Consider the following 19979-nt stretch of genomic DNA (forward strand, 5'->3'; position numbering starts at 1 on the left):
GAGGAGACAGGGAGGAAGGTAGAAGTGGAGGAGACAGAAGTAGGTTTGTGTTGAAGTGGAGATGGAGGTGGAGGAGCCAATCTCTTGCTGCAGGGCCGCTCCAGGCAAAGGCCCTGGCGGTGACTTCACTTTGCAGCCGGGGACAAACGTGAGTGTCGTGTGCCACCCAGGCGAGCAGCAGCCGTGGGCATGGCAGGTTCCCCACAGCTCCCGTGAGTGCTGCCACCGCGGCTCTGCGCCCCCCAGCTGCAGCTGGGAGGGGGTGAGACCCCCCCCCCCCCCCCAGCACCCGCCCCTGCCGCAGGCGGGACAGCCCGGAGCCCCCCACGCTCCCCGGACATACCTCTCCATGCCCTGCCCTGTGAGGTCCCGGCTGTGGGGAGCCCTGGGTGCCACGCAGCCCTTCTGTACACACGCTGCTCGGGTGCTGCCCACCCCGGGGCTGGAGCCCCCCACGCCCGTGAGACCGCGACGGCCCCCGTGGAACAGCTCCCGACTCTCGATATGACCCCCCATCACCCCGTTTCTTGCTGCTAAGAGCCCTCCGGGATCCCCGGTCCTGAACCCATCCGTGGCACCAGCTCGGGCTGGGATCCCCCCCCCAAACCAGCCCAGAATCCAGGCTGGGATTCCCTCACGCGTGACGCTGCCCCATCTCACGGGGCCACGACCCGGTGTCTCCAGTGCCAAAGCAGCCCCCGACTGATCCCACTGCTGCAGCCACGGGGGCGGGGGGGACACCACAACCCCAACAGCACCCCGAGATCGGGAGGTCAGAGCAACAGGAACGGCAGCACAGGCTCGTGGGGACTGTCCCTGGGGACTGTCACCCTCCTGGGGACATCACAGCCCGCAGAAAACAGCCCCCCCTCCTTTTATCACCCGCAACCCTCATCAAAGCCCATCTCCTGCAGCCAAGCGCCCTCCCACAGCCCCTTGTCCCGGATCCACCAGCCGGCACCTACGTGGGCTGGGATCCACCAAATGCAGGTCGGGAGTCTGGGATTGTGTCCTCCCCGCCCCCTCCCGAGGGATCAGCCCCCCTCCCATCCCTCGCCACTCCCCCTGCTCGCCCCCCCGCCGCTGCCGGCGGGCAGTGACCGACCCCGCGTCTTCCCAGCGGTGGCAGAGGGTTTATTGATCCTTCGGGGTGCCGGGACCCCCACACCCGCCTGGGGCGGGGGGCTCGGCGGGAGCAGGGACGAAGCGCTGCCATTGCCGCAGCCCCCAGCCCCCCGCCCCCGCACACGGGAGGGCGGGAACGGCTCCGATAAAACGAATCTCTCTATAGTGTCTCTCTATATATACAAATATATCATATATATATCTGCCGATATATATATATATCTCTCTCTCTCGTCTCTCTGGGAATGATAAAAGGTTAATTTGTCTTCGCATGCACGACCAAAGCCACCCCCACCCCCCCATCCCCACACCCCCCCCGCTCCGGGGACAACGGGGCCGAGGGACACGCGGCTTGGCCACGGCCCCGGGTTATTGCTGGTCCGGCCCCGTCCCGCTCCGGCCAACAAGCGGAGGGGGGAAGAAAGCCAAAGGCTGGAAACCCCGCTGCGAAGCGCCGGCGAGCCCGCGGCCCCGCGGCCGTAACCGGTGGCACCCAGCGCTGGGGCACGGAGCAGGGGGCGACGTTGTCCCGGGGCTGTGGGTGCAGCGGGAGGGTGAGGGGCTGCGGGGAGGGGCCGCAGCACCCGGTTGAAAGGCAAAGTCTGGATAAGGCGAAAAAAAAACGAAAGAAAGAAGAGCGACTGGCCCCAGAGCGGGCACTTTGCCACCCAACCCGGGGTGCGGGGCCCGCCGTGCCGCTGGCCCCGGGGGCCGCGAGGGCGAGCTGCGGGACGGGGGACACCGTCATAGCGCCGTGCTCTCCGAATCCTCCTCCTCCTCCTCCGGCCGGGCGCCCGGGAGTCTCTGCGGTGCCGCCTGCACGTCCCGGCCCAGGGCGGCGTCTGGGGGGACGTGGAGGGGAGGGACCTCAAAACGGAGCAGACCTGCGGGAGGGCACGGAGATGGGGACGGGGGCAGCGGGAGCCGCTCCCTGCCCTGTGCCACCGCCCCAGCCCGTGACACCGAGTCCCCGCGGCAGCGGCTGCACCGGGACGGGGCGCGGAGCCACGGGCGCGGCAGTGCCACGCGGTGCCATGTGCCGTGCAGGGTGCCGTGCCAGGTTGCTCGCCCGGGGACGGCCGAGTCCCGGCTCCACAGAGTGCCCAGGGGCTCGCTGCCGCCCGCGCTGCCCCCCCTGCTCCGCATCCCCCGCTCCCCGCAGGCAGCGTGGGGGGCTCACCCCCGCCCGGCCCCGGCCTCTGCGGCCCCCGGTGTCTCCAGCGGCAGCGCAGCCCCCGACTGAGCCTCTCGGCCAGCGCAGCCCCCGGCTGAGCCTCTCGGCCAGCGCAGCCCGCACTGCTGCAGCCACGGGCGCGGGACACACCGCAACCCCGACAGCAGCTCGAGAGCGGGAGGTCAGAGCCGCAGGAAGCAGAGCACAGGCTCGTGGTGCTCGCAGGGACTGTCACCCTCATGGGGACATCACCCTCTCCCCGAGGACTCTGCCACCTCCCCAGTGACAGTTCCACCTTCCCAGGGTCACTACCACCTTCTTGAGTACTCTGTCACCTTCCTGGGGACACCATCTCCCTGCAAGGGACACTGACACCTCCCCAGTGACAGTTCCACCTCCCAGGGAGATTGTCACCTTCCTACACACACTGTCACCTTCCTGGGGACACCACCTCCCTCCCAGGGACACCAACACCTTCCTGGGGACACCAACACCTTCCTGGGGACACCATCTCCCTGCAAGGGACACCGACACCTCCCTAGTGACAGTTCCACCTTCCCAAGGACATTGTCACCCTCCTGGGAATACCACCACCTTCCTGGGACATCGTCACCCTCCCGGGGCCAGCGCCACCAGCTCACGGATGTCCCCACCTTCCCGGGGCCACCACCAAGCCCAGGGACACACCAGCCGAGCCCCCGCCCCCTTCCCCGAGCCCCCCTCCCCGCCCACCGTTACCTGTCGGCGTTCTGTCCCCGGGGCCCGCGGCGTCCCGGCGGGGCAGCTCGGGGGGCGGGGGGAGGCCGGGGGCGGCCAGGGGCGGCTGCGGGGGGGGTGGCAGCGCGGGCCGCGGCCGGCCCTTGGCGGGGGGGCGGCCCTTGGGGGCGGCGCTGGCGGGGGACGGCAGGAAAGGGGGCGGCGGCGGAGGCGCGGGGGGGGTCTGGGCGGCGGGCGGGCCGGGCCCCGGGGGGGCGGCGGGGCCGTACGGGGAGGGAGTGCTGGGGGGCGTGGGGGAGAGGCTGGCGGGGGACGGCTGCCCTCCCCCCGGCTCCCCCGCGGCCGCCCGCGGAGAGATGGGCGCCAGCTTCTTGGCCACTGCGAGAGAGACGGGGGGGAGGGGGGGGGAGGGAGGCGGGGAGGGAGGGAGGTCAGGGCGCGGGGGGGTCACCGCGAGCGGGACCCCCACCCCCCACCAGCCTCCGCACCGCTCCTACCTTTGCGCGGGGCGTGCGGGCTCTGCTCGGCGGGGGTGGCGGGCGGACCGGGGGGGGGCTCCTTGGGCTTTAAAGTGCTGGTGAGGTGGGAGGAGGAGGGAAAGGGGGAAAGAAATGAGCCCAAAATAAAAGGGAGAGGAGAACCAAAACCAAACCGGGTGAGAAAGGAAAAGTAAGAATGGAAGCAAATGAAAAGGATGAGAAATGTTACAAAGAAATAAAATCAGAATGATGGGAACGTCCAAATAAAAAATACAAATAATATAAGGGAAGAGAAAATGGTTTTAAACAGAAACCAAATAATAAACGCAAATGAAAAACAGAGTAGGAAATCGGCAAAAAAGACAAAAATCAAACGAAAGTACGGGAAAACACAAAAATAAAACAAACATTTAATAACCAAGGAAATCATTAAATAGAAGAAAAATAAAGCGGATCATTAAAACAAGAAGCCGAGGGCAGAGGAAGGCAGAGCCCTCGGGTCATTCCGCACCAGCACCCCCTCCCGCACCCGCCAGGCGCGGCGGGTCGCAGCTCCCTGGCTGGGCCGGGGTCCGGGAACGTCCCAGAGTGACCCCTCCCCGCCCCGGCAGCCGCCCCTCAGTCCCAGCCGCTCCGCGGGACCCGCCGGGGCAGTGGGTGCGAGGCTGCAGCCCCCCTTTCCCGCCCCCCGGGCCGTGTCCCCGCGGCCGCCCCGGGGAGGAGCGGGGTGGAGGGAGTTGAGGGGGGCAGTGGCGGGGTGAGGGAGCGGCGGAGGGAGCGAGGCTCGGCGCCAGGGTGAGCGGCGAGGAGAAGGATGGGTGCGGGGAAAGGCTCCGGCTGCAGCCCGGCGATGGGGCCGGAGGCAGGAGCCGGTGGGGTCCCGAGCCGCTGTTCGAGTGGGCAGCGGCCACGTCCCCCCTCTGCACAGCGCCCAGAAACAGGGGAAAAAACCCAAACCCGAGGGAAAAATGATCGAAGAGCAGAAGCGCTGGGGAGGGGTGGCGGGGCAGCGGCCCTGGAGTCCCCGCTGAGCTCACCTCCCCCCATTTCGTCCCACCGCATAATGATCCGACCCACCGGGGGCTGCCCGCTCCCCATGGCTATAGCCCGGGACACAGAAGGGGAATTTTGGTCCTTTTTCCCATTTATCCCGTGCAAATTGAACCGATCCGCAGCCCTGGGGCAGAGGAAGGGTCCGGGGGACGCGGGGTCCGGCTTCTCCTCCCACCTCCAGCCCCAAACTCGCTCCAGACAGGCAGGGACCCTTCCCCGCAGATCAGGGACCCCGTGGTGGGTGCTTCCTCTGCCCCCCGGGGCCGCTGCCGTTACCCCCGGGGATGCTGAGCATCCCCTCCCGCTGCCCCCCAGGGCCGCTGCCGTTACCCCCGGGATGCTGAGCATCCCCTCCTGTCCCCCGGGGCTGCTGCCGTTACCCCCGGGATGCCGAGCATCCCCTCCTGCTGCCCCCCGGGGCCGCTCCCACTACCCCCGGCATGCCGAGCATCCGCTCCCGCTGCCCCCCGGGGACGCTCCCACTACCGCCGGGATGCTGGGCATCCCCTCCCGCTGCCCCCCGGGGCCGCTGCCGTTACCCCCGGGATGCCGAGCATCCCCTCCTGTCCCCCGGGGCCGCTGCCGTTAACCCCAGGATGCCGAGCATCCCCTCCCGCTGCCCCCCGGGGCCGCTGCCGTTACCCCCGGGATGCTGAGCATCCCCTCCTGTCCCCCGGGGCCGCTGCCGTTACCCCCGGGATGCTGAGCATCCCCTCCTGTCCCCCGGGGCTGCTGCCGTTACCCCCGGGATGCTGAGCATCCCCTCCTGCTGCCCCCCGGGGCCGCTCCCACTACCCCCGGGATGCTGAGCATCCCCTCCCGCTGTCCCCCGGGGCTGCTGCCGTTACCCCCGGGATGCCGAGCATCCCCTCCCGCTGTCCCCCGGGGCTGCTGCCGTTACCCCCGGGATGCTGAGCATCCCCCTCCTGTCCCCCGGGGCCGCTGCCGTTACCCCCGGGATGCCGAGCATCCCCTCCCGCTGTCCCCCGGGGCCGCTGCCGTTACCCCCGGGATGCCGAGCATCCGCTCCGGCTGCCCCCCGCGGCCGCTCCGCTGCGGGATCCGCACCCGGTGGTACCCCCGGGACAGGGACACGGAGCGGGGGAGTGCGGTGGCCTTACCTTGTCCGTTCAGCTGCCGGGGGGAAGCCGAAGGTGGGTGGAGGTGGGGAAGGGGTGGCTGAAATATCCGGCGACTGCTCGGGAATGGGCGAGTGGGGGGTGACGGGGAGCTCGGGGGGCAGCGCGGGAGGCGGGGCGGACGCGGCTTTGCGCGGCCCCGAGGTGCCTCGGCGAGCCACCCACGAGGTGTCCATCACCCTGACGCCCATGCTGGGGGGGACACAGACAGACACTCAGCACCCTCCGGCAGGAGGGGACCCGGGCCCCAAAAACGCCTCTTCCACCAGGCAGCTGCTGGGAATGAAGGTCCGTGGCAGCAGGACAGGGGTGGCAGTGGGACACACTCGGGTCACCCACCGACCACCTCTCCCTCCCCAAGCAGCAGCACCCACCCAGCACCCTCCCTGACAAGGACACGGTACCTTTGGATTTTCCTAAGGCTGCATTGGGCAGAAACACGTGATTATTAGTGCAGAACCTCTCTAAAACTCTCCAGTGCCCAGGGGGACAGCCCTCTGCTTGGGAGGGGGACTGTGAGCTCAGGGGGCTGTGGGAGAGGGGGCAGCAGGGGCATGGTGGGGACCAGACTATGCCAGTGATGGGGAGAACTTGAGATGTTTTTTGGAGACAGGAAAAGCCCTGGGGTTGTTTTTTGGAGACAGACAGAGCCCTTTGGTTGAGTTTTGGAGATGATGGGGGGAGGGGTGATATTGCTGTAGCCACTCTGACTGGCTGCTCTCCCTGTAAGGTGGCACAGGGGGGATGCACAGGCTGGGAACAGGGAGCTTCCCCCTGGAGCAGAACCCACAGACCCTGGTGACACCAGGGCACTGGACCCCTGCCCTGCCAAGGGCCACCCCACTCCCATCTCCAGCGAGCTGAGGGCAAGGGTTGAACCCCTGAGCACCTCCAGCACGGAGAGCTGGGGATTCCCCCACCCCTCCAGGACCACCCAACCTCCATCCCCACCCCCAGCAGGGCAGTGGCAATGCCACCACTTCCCTCTCCCCAAACCCTGGCAAGGCCAAGACCTTACCCATCCTTCTTGTAGAACTCCAGCATCATGTTGTCAGTGGCCACGCTGAGGGGCCGCCGCGCCGGGTCATGCTGCCGCCGCTCGCCCTGCTCCATGTCAGGGGAGGGCATGGAGCTGTAGTTGGCATTGTGGTTGATGTGCATGGGGCTGCCATAGTTGCCTGTCACGTTGAATTCAATATCTGGGGTGGGCAGTGGGAGGAGAAGGATTAGAGGGGGGTGTATGTCAGGATGCGTGTCCTCAGTGAGGGGTGGGACGGGGGGTGTTGGTAGGGCAGCAGTGTGCAGGGTGGCTAGGGTGGGCTCACTGCTGTCATGAAGCTTGCCCAAGCCCCAAGTAGAAATGGGAGAGCTCAGCATCTTCTCCCCAAGGAGGGTCCAGGAAGCCCCCAGGGTAGGGCAGGACACAGCCTACCTCCAGGGAAGAACCAGTCTGCGTGCTGGATGAGCGGCTCGATGATGCCCACGATCTGCAGCGAGACGGTCGTCATCATCTCCGTCATGTTCCTGCAAGGTGTCGGGCAGCAGCTCAGCAACCCCAGGGCAGCCCAATCTTATTCCTTGCAGGATTTTGGCTCTGGACCTCCTTCCCACCTCCTCCAGTTACCATCCCCAGCCTTCACCCCGCTGCCTCACCCATCTGCCTGTGGCCACAAGAGGTTGGGCCCCAGCACGATGGCCACGTTGCTTGGTGTCATTTTGTTGGTGTCCTGGTACTCGGTCAGCTTGGCCAGGAATTTAATCAGGTACCTGAAAAGCAGAGCCCAGGCTGGGTAGGTGCCATGGCCTCCCTGTCCCTCCATGGCCCTGTGGGCCTCAGCCTCACCTGATGTTGTTGTAGTTGGCTTTGGGCAGCTTCTCGCAGGCACCCCAGAGAGCCTGAAGCCGCTTCTCCTGCTCCGGGATGCTGCAGGGAGGAGGGTCAGAGGGTCACCCACATCCCAAGCCCACCCCAGGGCTGCTGACCCCATCAGCCCTGCTCTTGGGAACCCCACCAGGCCCTTGGGCTGCTGATGATATATTATGTAAGTAGATGAGTCCCCCAAACAACGAGAAGGAAACCTTTCAGCAGCAGGGGGTTGCTGCTTCTCTCCCACCTCTGTGCAGCACCCTGAGGTTTGTGTTCCAGGGATGTGTTTGCTTTGAGAGCGAAATAACAGCAAACAGCCCTTTCCAAACTGCAGCCTCCTCCCTCAGGTGCCTCAGAGAATCGTTTTGGTTGGAAAAGCCCTTGAAGCTGCTGCAGTGCCAGCCCTGCCCTCGCCCTGCCCAGCCCAGCACTGACCCACAGCCCTCAGCACCTCAGCTCCACGGCTTTGGGATCCCTGCAGGGCTGGGCACTGCCCCAGCTCCCTGGGCAGCCTGGCACAGGGGCTCACACCCCTCTCAGGGAAACAGTTCTTCCCATGCCACTGCCCCTGCCAGGTGGGGATGCCCCAGACTCACTTGGAGGCCTGAATCCACTCCTCATACAGCTCAAAGGTCATGAGGGGCTCGGGCAGCTCTCGCAGGTAGGACTTGAGGGCTCCTGCAGCACAGAGGGGACATGGGCCACACCACTGACCTCCAATCAGCCTTCACACCACAGATGACACCTCTGGGTGCCCATGGCTGGCACTGACAGGCCACCCTGTGCCCCAGCACCCTGTGCCCTGCAGCCTGTACCTGCGATGGCGTGTGGGTCAGCTGAGTATTCCTGCACATCCACCACACAGCAGTCCAGGGCTGCCTTCAGCTTCTTCAGCTTGGAGGCTGAGGGAGCCACTCGGAAGAGACCCTTCACAGAGGACATAGAAAGTGTTGGACAAGCGTTGGGGCCTTGTCCCTGCCTCAGGGGCACACAGGACTCCTTTATAGGGTCATGGAATCACAGAATCCCTGAGCAGTGGGGGCTGGAAGGGCCCTGCAGATCCCATCCAGCCCAAGCCCCTGCTCAAGCAGGTTCCTCCATCAGGGGCACAGCAACGTGTCCAGCTGGGGTTGGAAACCTCCTGAGAAGGAGCCTCCACACCCTCCCTGGGCAGCCTGGGCCAGGGCTCCCTCACCTCAGCACCAAAGGACTTGCTCCTCTGTGCCACTGGAGCTTTGTGTGCTCCAGCTTGTGCCTGTGACCCCTTGTCCTGGCACTGGCCACCACACAACAAACACTGGCCCCATCCTCCTGACACCCACCCTTTAGGGATTGGTCAGCATTGATAAGGGCCCCTCTCAGCCTTCCCTCCTCCAGGCTGAACAGCCCCAGGTCCCGTAGCCTTTCCTCAGAAGGAAGATGCTCCAGTACCCTGATCATCTTGGTGTCCCTGCACTGGCCTCTCTCCAGCAGTTCCCTCTCCCTCTGGAGCTGGGGAGCCCAGAACTGGACACAGGACTCCAGATGAGGCCTCAGCAGGGCAGAGCAGAGGGGGAGCAGAACCTCCCTCGACCTGCTGCCCACACTCTGCTGGATGCCCCCAGGCTGCCATTGGCTCTTGCCCACGAGGGCATGTTGCTGCTCACGTTTCTTTGCTGCCCACCAGCACTGCCAGGTCTCTCTCCTGGAGCTGCTCTCCAGCAGGCCACCCCAGCCTGTGCTGCTGCAGGGGCTTGTTCCTCCCCAGCTGCAGGACTCTGCCCTTGCCTTGGTGCCCCCCAGCAGGTTCCTCTGTGCCCAGCTCTGCAGTTGGTTGGGATGTTGCTGAAGGATCTTCCCCCGTGCCCAGCGGTGGGTGGTGGGATGTGGGACCCACCTCCTCCTGCATGCCACACTCCAGCAGCATGGTCACACAGGCCTCCAGGGGGAAGGCGATCTCCCGCCCGCTGACAGCCAAGTGCTCCTCCAGGGGCTTCCCAAAGGACGGCTTCTCCATCCAGGCCTCTGTGAGGGGCAGAGGGCTGAGGGGAGGGGGTGGGCACGGTGCCAGGTCTGTCCCAGCCCTGCCCCAACCAGCCCCCGGAGCACAGGGTGCTGGCAGTAAAACATTCCCTCTGGGTGGGAATGGGACCCTGCAGCTCTGTCCTGGGTGGCCTGGGAAGTGCTTTTTAAAGGTGAAATCCAAACCAAAAGGTTTTCCAAGCATCACACAGGGCATTTCAAAGGAGCCAGGTGATGTTTCCCCAGGGGAGCAATCCCAGGCAAACCATTGCAATGAATTCCTCCTCCTTCCATCATGGTTTGAGGCAGGAATGTTTTGTGGGATAGAGGGAAAAACAATGAGGTAGAGATGACAGCCTGGACTGGCTGCAGTGAGGGCAGCAGCCCCAGGCCTGCCCCAGGGAGGGCAGTGTTCTGGGGCCATGGCACAGGGCATGCTCCAGCCTTGGGCTCCAGCCCAGCTCCTGCAGAGGCTGATGGATGTGGAGAGATGGCCCAAGACCCTCCCTGGCGTTGGGTTCCAAGCTCCCAGTGGGGATATTCAGGTGGATTCTCCCCCAGATCCTGCCACTGCCACGGAGAGGGATGGGGATGTGATGCTCTCCCCAGTGCCAGGGCTGGTGAGATGTGGATGGGGTGAGCAGGGGAGGTGCTGAGCCACAAACCCACACCCAGGCCATGCCATGGCAAAGCCCCATGGAACCCCAGAGTGGTGGGGGTGGGAAGGGCCCTGCAGAGCTGACCCAGCCCAACCCCCTGCTCAAGCAGGTTCCCCTCCATCGGGGGCACAGCAACGTGTCCAGCTGGGGTTGGAAACCTCCAGAGAAGGAGCCTCCACACCCTCCCTGGGCAGCCTGGTCCAGGGCTCCCTCACTCCCACAAGCCCCACACAGCTGTGGCTTGAGGCAGAGCCCCCAGTGGCACATAGCCTTTGGGCACTTACCCTGCTGGGCTTTGATCTGAGGCAGCACGTTCTGCAGAAGGGCCAAGGACTTGCGATGGTACTCTGCCTGCACCTCGATCAGCTGCAGGGAGCGAGGGGTGGAGAGAGAGATGGCATCGCTGCCACCCCTCACTGGGGCTGACACTGGAGGGGTCCCAAAGGGATGGGGGAGCACTTACAGTTTGAAAATAGTTTGCATAGTCTACTTCTTTGGCCACAAAGCTGTACATGTCAGCTGAGAGCTGGTCCTGTGGGGAGCAGAGAATCAGTTGCCAGCCCATTCGTGCCACCGTGATGCCACGGTGATGGGCCCCTCAGAGGGGCCACCCCAGGAGGCAGCCTGCAGCGTGGCACATTGCAGGACCCTCTGGGGATGTGCTGGAGGTGTTGGACACCCTCAGCATGGCAGGGGATTGTGTTCACTCTCCTCCTTCCAGAGCCCACAGTTACCCAGCGCCTCACAACCAACTCTCAGGAGGGGGATTTACTTGGAAAGAACCTGTCAGCCCAAAGCTGCAAATCCCAGCTGGCTGGAGCACACAAATCAGGACAAAGGGAACTCTGGGCTTGCCTGCAGGTGCCTCATTAACCAAAGGGCTAATTGCCACACATAGCAGCATCCCCACTGCTTGGCCCAGAGCAGCCCCATGGGGCATTGGGAGCTTCTGGCTCTGAATTCCAGCGAGCCTCTCAGCACTGGGACATGTGTCTCTGTTCTCACACTCACAATATGGAGTGTGATGCTTCCCAGACTGCTCCTGAGAATCCCCTTGGAAAAGCCAGGCAGGGGAAAGCAGCAGCAGGGCTTTAAACCACTGTGAGCATGTCCCAGTTGCAACATCCACCACCAGTACGGTGGGTACTCGGGCCCACTGGGCATGTGGGGCTGCAATACTCTGACATGGGGGGAGATGACATGAGTTTGGGACTGGATTTCAGAGGCTACATGGGTTCCAGTTGTGCCCCTGGAGAAAAGAGTCAGGATTTGAGACACACCCCCAGCTCATATCTAAAACCTACAGCACGAGCTTCACCCAGCCCTTTGTACCCTCTGCCTGGAGGAATTTAAAGCCATGAGTTTCATGACTGAAACCTGTGATGAAGCTCTGGCAGCAGTGTCCCTCCCTTACCCAGAGGCACCACCAGAATCATGGTCCAAGTCCCAGCCCAGCACTGACCCACATCCCTCAGCACCTCAGCCCCACGGCTTTGGGATCCCTCCAGGGCTGGGCACTCCCCCAGCTCCCTGGGCAGCCTGGCACAGGGGCTGACACCCCTCTCAGGGAAACAGTTCTGCTTCAGCTCCAGCCTCAACCTCCCCTGGGGCAACTGGAGCCCGTTTTCTCCTGTTCTGTCATTCATTATTGGAGAGAAGAGAACAACTCCCACCTCATCACAACCCCCTTTCAGGTAGTTATAGAGAGTGATGATATCTCCTCTCAGTTGCCTCTTCTCTCAGGACCTGTGGAGCTGTTACAACCCCATCCCACGCTCCCAGCAGGGTGGGTTGTGCCCCCCTGGGGTGGTTTTGGCTGAAGTGGCTGTGTGGCACACATGGGCTTGGCAGTGCTGGCGCTTCCTGCAGCCTCTGTCCCAGGGCTGGGTGCCCCCAGTGCTGAGCTCACCAGCTCCTGCCAGGATGAGGCCCCTGGGATGGGGATGCTCTCAGGCTCCAGTGGCATAGGGAGGATGGGAACAGAGGAACTGGGGACATCCTGCATCACCCTCTGCCTCTGGGCTGCCTTTGGGCACGGGGGGCAAGCGGAGGGGCGTCTATCATGGGCAACGGGGTAAGAAGAAGAAGAAGGTGAAGAATGGGGTAAGAGGAGGGGCTGCAGGTTCTCCATGGTGCCCAGGATGCCAAAGTACCCCCCCAGCAGGGAGTGATGCCCAGGTACCCTGCAGATCTCCACTCTGTTGGCTGCCTCCTCCATCTCCTCCCGCAGCGCGTCAGCCTTGGCGCCGGAGGGCTGCAGGTTGCCAGCCAGACCCGAGGACTTCACCGCCTGCTGCCACCTGTGGAGAGAGCCCAGAGCTGGCAAGGGGACACGGCACCCACACAGAGCAGTGACTGGGTGCCAGGGACTCCCCTCAGCCAGGCCTACCACAGCCCCCAGGGCTGAGCACCACGGGTCAGGCCCAATCCTGAACATGCCCAGGCTGCGCGGGGGCTGCACGCGCTGGGCTCCAATGAAACCGCTGTTTGCAGCAGCAGAATGAGCCTCATCCCAGTGGGAGGAGAGAGGAAGGTGATGGGTGACACTGGGGACTGCAGACACATCCCAAACCCCTCCCCAGGGCACTGGGGATGGGCAGGACTTGGCCAACTCAGCAGCCCCAGGGAACAGCCAAAGTGCAACGTGTGGGACACAGGAGGATCCCCAGGGACGTCCTGCAGCCACAGCCCGGTGCTACCCCACAGCAGCAGCAGCACCAGGCTCTGCCAGCACTCACCACAACACACCCAGACAGGGAAAAGGGGGAAAAAACCTCGATATTTGTGACAGTAAAACCCACTCTTGTCTGCAGAGGCTGGGCAAGGGAAAGGGACTCGTGGCTTCTGCAGACAGGAGCAGACAGCTCCTTGCAGAGCTTGACCTCAAGGCACATGGTGACACAGTCAAGACTTCTCATCTCCAGCAGCCATGGTGCCAGGGCTCAGGGATGTGCCCCCTCCTCTCCCCCAGCAGCCATGGTGCCAGGGCTCAGGGATGTGCCCCTTCCCCAGCAGCCATGGTGCCAGGGCTCAGGGATGTGCCCCCTCCTCTCCCCCAGCAGCCATGGTGCCAGGGCTCAGGGATGTGCCCCCTCCTCTCCCCCAGCAGCCATGGTGCCAGGGCTCAGGGATGTGCCCCCTCCTCTCCCCCAGCAGCCATGGTGCCAGGGCTCAGGGATGTGCCCCTTCCCCTTCCCCAGCAGCCATGGTGCCAGGGCTCAGGGATGTGCCCCCTCCTCCTCTCCAGCAGCCACGGTGCCAGAGCTCAGGGATGTGCCCCCTCCTCCTCTCCAGCAGCCATGGTGCCAGAGCTCAGGGATGTGCCCCCTCCTCCTCTCCAGCAGCCATGGTGCCAGAGCTCAGGGATGTGCCCCCTCCTCCTCTCCAGCAGCCATGGTGCCAGGGCTCAGGGATGTGCCCCCTCCTCCTCTCCAGCAGCCATGGTGCCAGAGCTCAGGGATGTGCCCCCTCCCCTTCTACAGCAGCCATGGTGCCAGGGCTCAGGGATGTGCCCCCTCCCCTTCTCCAGCAGACATGGTGCCAGGGCTCAGGGATGTGCCCCTTCCCCTTCTCCAGCAGCCATGGTGCCAGGGCTCAGGGATGTGCCCCCTCCCCTTCTCCAGCAGCCATGGTGCCAGGGCTCAGGGATGTGCCCCCTCCTCCTCTCCAGCAGCCATGGTGCCAGGGCTCAGGGATGTGCCCCTTCCCCTTCTCCAGCAGCCACGGTGCCAGGGCTCAGGGATGTGCCCCCTCCTCTCCCCCAGCAGCCATGGTGCCAGGGCTCAGGGATGTGCCCCTTCCCCTTCCCCAGCAGCCATGGTGCCAGAGGTCAGGGATGTGCCCCCTCCCCTTCTCCAGCAGCCATGGTGCCACGGCTCAGGGATGTGCCCCTTCCCCTTCTCCAGCAGCCATGGTGCCACGGCTCAGGGATGTGCCCCCTCCTCTCCCCCAGCAGCCATGGTGCCAGGGCTCAGGGATGTGCCCCCTCCTCTCCCCCAGCAGCCATGGTGCCAGGGCTCAGGGATGTGCCCCCTCCTCTCCCCCAGCAGCCACGGTGCCAGGGCTCAGGGATGTGCCCCTTCCCCTTCCCCAGCAGCCATGGTGCCAGGGCTCAGGGATGTGCCCCCTCCCCTTCTCCAGCAGCCATGGTGCCACGGCTCAGGGATGTGCCCCCTCCTCTCCCCCAGCAGCCATGGTGCCAGGGCTCAGGGATGTGCCCCCTCCTCTCCCCCAGCAGCCATGGTGCCAGGGCTCAGGGATGTGCCCCTTCCCCAGCAGCCATGGTGCCAGGGCTCAGGGATGTGCCCCCTCCTCTCCCCCAGCAGCCATGGTGCCAGGGCTCAGGGATGTGCCCCTTCCCCTTCCCCAGCAGCCATGGTGCCAGGGCTCAGGGATGTGCCCCCTCCTCCTCTCCAGCAGCCACGGTGCCAGAGCTCAGGGATGTGCCCCCTCCTCCTCTCCAGCAGCCATGGTGCCAGAGCTCAGGGATGTGCCCCCTCCCCTTCTACAGCAGCCATGGTGCCAGGGCTCAGGGATGTGCCCCCTCCTCCTCTCCAGCAGCCATGGTGCCAGGGCTCAGGGATGTGCCCCTTCCCCTTCTCCAGCAGCCACGGTGCCAGGGCTCAGGGATGTGCCCCCTCCTCTCCCCCAGCAGCCATGGTGCCAGGGCTCAGGGATGTGCCCCTTCCCCTTCCCCAGCAGCCATGGTGCCAGAGCTCAGGGATGTGCCCCCTCCCCTTCTCCAGCAGCCACGGTGCCACGGCTCAGGGATGTGCCCCCTCCTCTCCCCCAGCAGCCATGGTGCCAGGGCTCAGGGATGTGCCCCCTCCTCTCCCCCAGCAGCCATGGTGCCAGGGCTCAGGGATGTGCCCCCTCCTCTCCCTCAGCAGCCATGGTGCCAGGGCTCAGGGATGTGCCCCCTCCTCTCCCCCAGCAGCCACGGTGCCAGGGCTCAGGGATGTGCCCCCTCCTCTCCCTCAGCACTGCCCATCACTTGGGAGGTTTTGTTTTTCACCCAGTGCCTCTGAAGCCGTTCCCTACCGTGTCCTGGAGGAGTCCATGTCCAGCACCAGCTTTGCCAAGTGCTTCCTCTGCTTCTGGATATTTGGGATCTCCACCTGTAGCAGCACAGGGGGAGGGCAGGAGGTTGAACCCCCTCAGCCAAGTGTGGGGGCAGCTCATGCTTGGCCATGGCACCATCAGCCTGGGCTGGCACAAGCCAGGTGGGAAAGGCTGCAGCTCCTTTGTTTAACATCAGCAGGGAGATGGCACAGCTCAGCCCTCCCCCCCGTGCCTCCTGGGCAGTGTCAACCCCTGCCAGCCCCCACAGGAGCATCCAAAGCTTCCTGCCCTGGGGAGCTGCTGGGAGGCAGGGAAAGGGCTTTTGGGGACAGTGGTGTGAAGCTCCCACACCCTGGCACCATTTGCCAAAGGGTTTAGTAATGGCTGAGAGCCTCAGCCACGGGCAGGGCATAAAGCTCAGCACCACAGACTCATTTTGGTTGGAAGAGACCTTTAAGGCCATCAAGCCCAACCACTAACCTCCCACTGCCAGGCTCACCACTGATCCACATCTTGTTTCTGCTGAGGAAAATGAAATCAGAGCCAAGCCCAGGATGTGTCTCTGGATGTAAAAATGATGGGAGGGGGAGGGGGGAAAGCCACTGGGTTAAACTGAAGAACAAAGCTGGCAGCAGGAGGGAAGAGGAGGAGGGAAAAAATGCTCCCTGAACAATGATGGTGTGGGCTTTATGGGTTTGGGGCTGGGAAAATGGGTCAGAAATATGTGTTAATGCCTCTGCCTTCAGGAAGGAGAGCAGTGAAGGCAGCTCCACGGGGAAAGGTCCCTTGCAGGGGTCAGGAACCAGATGTGGCACTAAGGAGATGGTGGAATCCTGCCCCTCCCCAGCCTGGTAACACCTCAAGGAGCCCCCTGAGCCCACACCATCCCTGCCCATCACTCACCTCAGCCAGCACAAACAGGGGCTCGATCACATCCCTCTCCACCTGCAGCTCGAAGTGGATCAGCTCCTGTGCCAGTTTGTCCTCTGCCTCCCCACACAGCCACAGCATCTTCCTGCAAGGGTACAATAATGCTGGGCACTACAGGGCTGAGGCAGGATGACCAACCACCTGCCTCACAGGGATGGGTGATGGGCACTTACAGTCCCTGGGGCTGGGTGATGGGCACATAGACCCCTTGGGTTGAGCAATGGGCACATAGAGCCCCAGGGGCTGAGTGATGGGCACATAATGCCCCAGGGATGAGCAATGGGCACAGAGAGCCCCAGGGGTGGGTGATGGGCACATAGACCCCTTGGGTTGAGCAATGGGCACTTAGAGCCCCAGGGATGAGCAATGGGCACACAGAGCCCCAGGGGTGAGCAATGGGCACATAGAGCCCCAGGGATGAGCAATGGGCACACAGAGCCCCAGGGGTGGGTGATGGGCACATAGAGCCCCAGGGATGAGCAATGGGCACATAGAGCCCCAGGGGTGGGTGATGGGCACATAGAGCCCCAGGGATGAGCAATGGGCACATAGAGCCCCAGGGGTGGGTGATGGGCACACAGAGCCCCAGGGATGAGCAATGAGCACATAGAGCCCCAGGGGTGGGTGATGGGCACATAGAGCCCCAGGGATGAGCAATGAGCACACAGAACCCCAGAGGTGGGTGATGGGCACATAGAGCCCCAGGGATGAGCAATGGGCACATAGAGCCCTGGGGCTCTTGGCAGTGGTGCAGGGCATCCCTTCCTTGGCAGAGAGCTGGTGGGAGGATGGCAGCTGTCAGGAAAATCTAATTCCCTGTACTACCAGTGACATCTGAAATTGAACAGACCTTTTTAACAGAGAGATCTCTGGCTGCCAGTGTGTTCTGCATGACTAAAGCACCCCAAGTCATCACAAGGAGGAGGATAAATGAACCCCCTGCACTACTGAGAGCACAGGAACATCGCAGCATCACCACTGCAGCCCCCCACCCCCTTCTCAGGCCTCACAGCTCAGGGGCTGCAGCAGTTCCCAGCAGCCTGAGGAGCCCCTGCCCCTCCTTACCCCAGCAGGGAGTCGTCGCCCAGCACGGCTGAGCCCTCCATCAGGCACTGTGCCAGCGTCGTCAGCGGCAGCTTCTTCTGCAGAGGAAGGGACAGTTGTCCCTGGTGCTGCCCCACAGCTCCCCCAGCACCCCCCCCAGAGCCCTGCCTGGGCCTCACCGAGCGCTTGTCGGCGTCCAGGCCCTGCTGGCCCTGCAGACATGCTGTCAGCTTCTTGTGGGTGCTGTGGGAGACCTGCTTCACCAGCTCCAGGCGCTTCTCCACCTGCAGGTGCAGTGCTGCCCATCACTGGGACATCTTGCCTGTGCTGCTCTATGGGTTGAAACCTCCCAGCACCCAACCCAGGGCCAGGGCAGTGTTGCTTCACTTGGGAGGGAGTTTCTTCAGGGTGATGCTGCCCCATCCTGACCTTTAAGCAGGGCAGAAACCCAGAGTGGTGGGGGTGGAAGGGCCCTGCAGAGCTCATCCAGCACCTGCTCAAGCAGGTTCCCTCCATCAGGGGCACAGCAACGTGTCCAGGTGGGGGTGGAAACCTCCTGAGCAGGAGCCTCCACACCCTCCCTGGGCAGCCTGGGCCAGGGCTCCCTCACCTCAGCACCAAAGGACTTGCTCCTCTGTGCCACTGGAGCTTTGTGTGCTCCAGCCTGTGCCTGTGACCCCTTGTCCTGGCACTGGCCACCACAGAAAACAGTATCCCCATCCTCCTGACACTGACCCTTTGGGTACTTCTGACTGTTAATAAATGCTATAAATGAAAACAGAAAGAATAAAGGTTCATTGCTGATGTTCCCTCTGGCAGTTGGTGGCTGGGAGTGCTCACTCCCCTGTGCTCTGTTCCACTGGGCCATGTCCCTGCCACAGGGCAGCAGAGCCATTAGGGCCAAACAAGAGGCACAGGAAGGCAGGACACAGCCAGAAAGAGCCAAAAGTCCCTCTGAAGCCACTGTCACCTGCAAGTCACTGCCTCCTGCCACCAGCACCCTCACACGGTGGTTCTCTGGCTGCTTCTGCAAAATCCACTACCTGGCACAGACAAAACCTCTGAGCTGGAAGGTGTAAATTCATCAGCTTTCCCCCAAACCAGGGTTTGAAGCAGCTCCAGCAGCAGCCAAGGATGGCAGAGGATACCCAGGCTGTGGTGGAGGCTGTGGCTGAGCACTTCCCTGGCAGCTGAGCATCGCCCTGGCAGCTGAGCAGCTGCTTCACCCATTGGCACCTGAGCCACAGGTTCAGAGAATGTGTCAGTTAGAAACCTCATGAATTCAGTGATGGATTTGTGAAGGCACATCCTCCTAAGCCAGGATGTGCAGGACTCCCTGCTCCAGAAGCAACAGGCCCCCAGAGGAGATGTCCCTGAGAGACCGTGACCTGAGCATCGCAGCTGACTCTCTGAGGAACCATGGGAGGTTTTTTGGCCAGCCCCTCAGCTCTGGGGCTGTGCCCTGCTGGCACACGGCCCATGGCCAGCCCTTCAGCTCTGGGGCTGTGCCCTGCTGGCACACGGCCCATGGCCAGCCCCTCAGCTCTGGGGCTGTGCCCTGCTGGCACACGGCCCATGGCCAGCCCTTCAGCTCTGGGGCTGTGCCCTGCTGGCACACGGCCCATGGCCAGCCCTTCAGCTCTGGGGCTGTGCCCTGCTGGCACACGGCCCATGGCCAGCCCCTCAGCTCTGGGGCTGTGCCCTGCTGGCACATGGCTCATGGCCAGCCCCTCAGCTCTGGGGCTGTGCCCTGCTGGCACACGGCCCATGGCCAGCCCCTCAGCTCTGGGGCTGTGCCCTGCTGGCACACGGCCCATGGCCAGCCCCTCAGCTCTGGGGCTGTGCCCTGCTGGCACATGGCCCATGACCAGCCCCTCAGCTCTGGGGCTGTGCCCTGCTGGCACATGGCCCATGCCCAGGGCAGGTTTCACAGCAGAGAGGGGCGATGCGGCGCCCGCAATCTGTCCAGCTGTATCAGGTCTCTGTCCCTTGGGAGGTGAGGTCGGATCCAATTCCAGCTGACCTGGAAACCAGGCTGGGAACAAGCTGAGAGGGAGATAATGATGCTTCCCATGCTCCCAACCCCCTCTTCCTCCTCCTCACAGCTGCCACAGGACACCAGCACGGAGCAGCCGGGCATCCAGCACCCACAGGTGGTTGTGTGGGTATCCACAGGCACCCATGGGCCCAGCTGCAGAAGACCTCACCTGCAGGAGATCTTCACTCAAAACCTCTGTCTTCTCAGCCCTGTAAGACAAGAAAGAGCATGAAGTGTTACTGAAGGGTTTGACAGAGGTGGCAGTGCCAGGGCTGCACCCCACAGTACCAGGCCCAGCCAAACCTGCTTTGCCACTAGGATGCAGAGAGTGATCTCAGGCTCTCTGCTCCCACCAATTAGAATCACAGAATCACAGAATGGTGGGGTTGGAAGGGACCTTTAGAGCTCATCCAGCCCAACCCCCTGCAGAAGCAGCTCCCACCTAGATCAGGTCACACAGGAACGTGTCCAGGTGGGTCTTGAAGAGCTCCAAGGAAGGAGCCTCCACACCCTCCCTGGGCAGCCTGGCCCAGGGCTCCCTCACTCCAATACTGACACAATTTTTTCTCATGTTTAAATGGGTTTTTTGTATTCCAGTTTCATCCCATTACCTGATGCTTCCTGTTGCTAGGATGCCCCAACCTCCTGACACCCACCACTGAGATATTTGTAACTGTTAATGAGCTCCCCCC

At 63.5% G+C, this 19979-nt stretch overlaps 1 protein-coding gene across 1 annotated transcript in view; it reads right to left on the minus strand.

The window, feature by feature from the left end:
- Nucleotides 1-1869: 1869 nt before the first annotated feature.
- The window catches only part of ARHGAP44 (Rho GTPase activating protein 44), a 28441-nt gene continuing 10331 nt past the window's right edge, over nt 1870-19979 (minus strand). The window contains exons 2-21 of the mRNA XM_062010881.1: nt 19457-19496; nt 17429-17533; nt 17271-17347; nt 16179-16290; nt 15255-15331; nt 12397-12514; nt 10678-10746; nt 10499-10580; nt 9431-9558; nt 8370-8481; nt 8151-8232; nt 7531-7611; nt 7341-7454; nt 7120-7211; nt 6706-6886; nt 6092-6109; nt 5670-5879; nt 3514-3590; nt 3038-3394; nt 1870-2009 (exon numbers count right to left, since the gene is read on the minus strand). Coding sequence (XP_061866865.1) covers nt 1870-2009; nt 3038-3394; nt 3514-3590; nt 5670-5879; nt 6092-6109; nt 6706-6886; nt 7120-7211; nt 7341-7454; nt 7531-7611; nt 8151-8232; nt 8370-8481; nt 9431-9558; nt 10499-10580; nt 10678-10746; nt 12397-12514; nt 15255-15331; nt 16179-16290; nt 17271-17347; nt 17429-17533; nt 19457-19496 — 2272 coding nt within the window. The remainder of the gene's footprint in view (nt 2010-3037; nt 3395-3513; nt 3591-5669; nt 5880-6091; nt 6110-6705; nt 6887-7119; nt 7212-7340; nt 7455-7530; nt 7612-8150; nt 8233-8369; nt 8482-9430; nt 9559-10498; nt 10581-10677; nt 10747-12396; nt 12515-15254; nt 15332-16178; nt 16291-17270; nt 17348-17428; nt 17534-19456; nt 19497-19979) is intronic.

The sequence above is a fragment of the Colius striatus genome, chromosome 18, assembly GCF_028858725.1.
Source record: "Colius striatus isolate bColStr4 chromosome 18, bColStr4.1.hap1, whole genome shotgun sequence".
Lineage (NCBI taxonomy): Eukaryota > Metazoa > Chordata > Aves > Coliiformes > Coliidae > Colius > Colius striatus.